At 41.7% G+C, this 3,143-nt stretch overlaps 1 protein-coding gene across 1 annotated transcript; it reads left to right on the top strand.

The window, feature by feature from the left end:
* The first annotated feature begins 2,340 nt into the window (after window positions 1–2,340).
* On the top strand, window positions 2,341–2,907 carry LOC107469809 (uncharacterized). Its single transcript, XM_016089187.1, has one exon. The coding sequence runs from the start codon at window positions 2,341–2,343 to the stop codon at window positions 2,905–2,907; it is 567 nt and encodes a 188-aa protein (XP_015944673.1).
* The last annotated feature ends 236 nt before the right edge of the window (window positions 2,908–3,143 follow it).

The raw sequence follows: 3,143 nt of genomic DNA, 5'->3' as shown, positions 1-3,143 counted from the left end.
CAAGTTGGGATGGGACGTCTGTTAGGGGCGCTCCCACAGCTTGTGTGAGTGAACAGGCTTTATATATTTAAGTACCTGTGCGTACGCACACTTTCAAAATCTTCCTGGGCGTGCGCACGCACACCCCTGTGCGGACGTACATGCCCTGTTTCATAATTTTAAACTTTGTTTTCAACTATTTCGCCTTCCCAACAAGGTTGTAAGCTTCTATGACACCTTTTTGAGGCTTTTGGGCTTAGATTTGAGTATGGGAATAAGGGAAATAGGCTAAGGGTTTTAGTTGATGATTATATTGAAATGTTAGAGAACGAAGGTTTAGGTTTCTAATTTATTGATCTTGAGTTTCTTTGAGAGAGAAGGAAAAGTAGTGAACTTGGTGATTGCTGATGATAAATTGAGAAACTAAGGAACTAATGAGTTCAGAATGGAAATGGTGAATGGCTAAGGTTGATGGAATGAGTATGAGTGGAAGTGTGTTATGGGGAGTGGCCTCTGAGATTGAATATGTAATTGTACTATGCATTGTTCTTTGTCGTAGGGGTTGTGGCAGAATCCCGCCTACGTTCGGATGTGAGAGTTGAAGCTGGGTTTCTCACTCATACTTTTCGCAACCAGAGGAAGGTGGTAGGGCACGTTCCCTCAGAATATTTCCCTCTGAAAGGAGAAGGTGGTAGGGCACTTATCCCTCAAAATTATTCCTCTTGAAAATGCGACTTCTTTCTGATTACAAGGTGGTAGGGCACTAACCCACGGAATCATGCGACAACCAGAAGAAGGTGGTAGGGCACGTTCCCTCATAATATTTCCCTCTGAAAGGAGAAGGTGGTAGGGCACTCTCCCTCAGAATTTTTGTCCTTATGCACAATAGAGAGACAAATCTGGGAGTTTTCGACCGGATTCGCTGTCGGGTTTGGCACAATAACCGAAATGTGATATCACAGCCAATAGGACAAACATTTATCATGTGCATCTTCTATATGCTTCCTTGCTTTCTTTACTTGAGTTTGCCTAATTGTATAACATGCTTACTTGCTTCTTGAATTACTTGTTGTATATGAATATTATCTGTGTTTTACTTGCTTGCACTAATTGTGATTGTCTGGTGCTGACGAGGTTAGGTAGGCGGTGGCGATGGGATCGCACAGAGGGTAGCTTGGTGAGGGCTGTGGGATACAGCAATGTGACTAGTTTAGTTAGAATTCTCCTAAGTTTAGATAACCCGGTTTATGGTTTAAGTTCTTTATTCATTTATTTTTGTTCTAAGCTTGAATATCAGTATGTATTGTAAAGTTCTAGGATCGCCTTCGGTGTCCCGAAGCCTTACATCTGACATAATTGGGCACTATTACCATACTGAGAACCTCCGGTTCTTATTTCATACTTTGTTGTTATTTTTCAAATGCAGGTCGTAATCTACTTCAGTGAGATTACGGATATGGTGACTGATAAACCACTATTTTATGGTTTACAATGTGTTTAATTGTGTGGTTTTATCATGGTCTTTACCCACTTATTCATATAATTAGTATGCATTTATATTTCCTTCCTAAAATTATTACATGATTGAAAACATGCTTCTTTGGTCTTAATTTAGCTAACCTTAATCCTCTCTTATTACCATTCGATGCCTTGATCTGTGTGTTAAGTGTTTCAGGCTTTAGTGACAGAGCGGAGTACGGTTTCTCCTTGGTTTATTTCTAATTTACCTTACTATGGTTACTCTCACATCTCTTTGTATTTTATTTTTATGGCCTTAGTGGCTTACTTGAGAGATAGGTTGTATAAGCTATTTTTAATTCCAAAACTCTGTATTTATCTATTTGTAACTAGTCGGCTTAAACTCCGCAAGTTGTGGCCAGTTCCCTATGAGCTATTATAATATTATATCTATATATGTTTCATTCTTTTGCATCTATACCTTGTGTTTTACGCTTTAGCTTCGTGTGAACGTTTCTGCGCTTTCGTAATTCTATTTTCTTGAGTTCAATCCTTCATCAGGCTTCTAGAATGTATTACTTCTTTCTATACATATATGTATAATCCTTAGAAAGCGGTTCGTCCTCGTGAGCCTGAGGGATGGACCGATTGTGCTTCATTCCATACTCTGGGTCATCTTTCTTTCATGCTATTTAGGTTATATACTCGATATTTCATAGCATACTTGTTTGTGAGTGCCTTTTTGGATAATTGAAGCACTAGACCTTTGATATTGAGACTGATCACCTTAATATCGAATGTTTGGTATAGATAGGAACCCTAATGGCTACTCATGGACGAGGTTGTGCACGTTCACGAAGAGAGAGTAGGAATGAGCGACCGGCCAATAACCATGCCAAGTTCATGGCGCCAATTGCGAACCTTGCGAACACCATGGAGGCTAACGCTGCTGCGAGTCTGCAAGCTGTGCAGAAGTTAGGCCAACCGGTAGGAAACGGAGATGGGAATGGCAAGGAAAATGCGGATGACAATACTGAAGGGAACGGAGACAACACGGGAGGTGCTCCGATGACCTTGGCGACTTTTTTCAAGGTTCATCCGCCAAGTTATAGAGGTTCAACAAATCCCACCGAAGCGGCCAACTGGTTCCAAGCGATGGAGCGTACGCTGCAGGCACAACATGTCCCGCACAACCAATATGTGGAGTTTTCTGCTTATCAGCTTTGGGAAGAGGCCCAGCATTGGTGGCAAGCAGATTGCCACTTGTTACAGCTTCAAAATGCCGACGTTCCTTGGGATGTGTTCCAAATAGCCTTCTACAAGAAGTATTTTCCTGAGTCTTCATGGGAAGCAAAAAAGATGGAACTTATACAAGCAAGTTTGAGGAACTCTGTAGGTTCTCTAGGGTGTGTCAGGGTGCCCCGGAGACCTGTGAGAGTTGGAAGTGTGTCAAGTATCAAAGTGGCTTGAAGGACAACATTAGGACAGCTGTGGCTCCTATGGAGGTCCGTATTTTCTTCGATCTGGTGAACAAGGCGAGAGTGGTTGAAGAGAATGCGAAGACGGTAGCCTCGTAAATAGACACTCATGGAGTAAACACTAGTAGGGAATGCGACAACAACCTTGGACCAAGGGGACAAAACCTTAAGAAAAATGGTGAAGGGGAGTGGTCAAGAGCTTATTCCCTTAATATAAAATGTCAAGAG

The sequence above is a fragment of the Arachis duranensis genome, chromosome 10 (genome assembly GCF_000817695.3).
Source record: "Arachis duranensis cultivar V14167 chromosome 10, aradu.V14167.gnm2.J7QH, whole genome shotgun sequence".
NCBI lineage: Eukaryota > Viridiplantae > Streptophyta > Magnoliopsida > Fabales > Fabaceae > Arachis > Arachis duranensis.
This window is presented reverse-complemented; position numbering and strand designations above follow the sequence as displayed.

Excerpts from the sequence above, each read along its gene's own strand:
- LOC107469809 (XM_016089187.1), top strand. The coding sequence starts at position 2,341 with ATGGCGCCAATTGCGAACCTTGCGAACACCATGGAGGCTAACGCTGCT.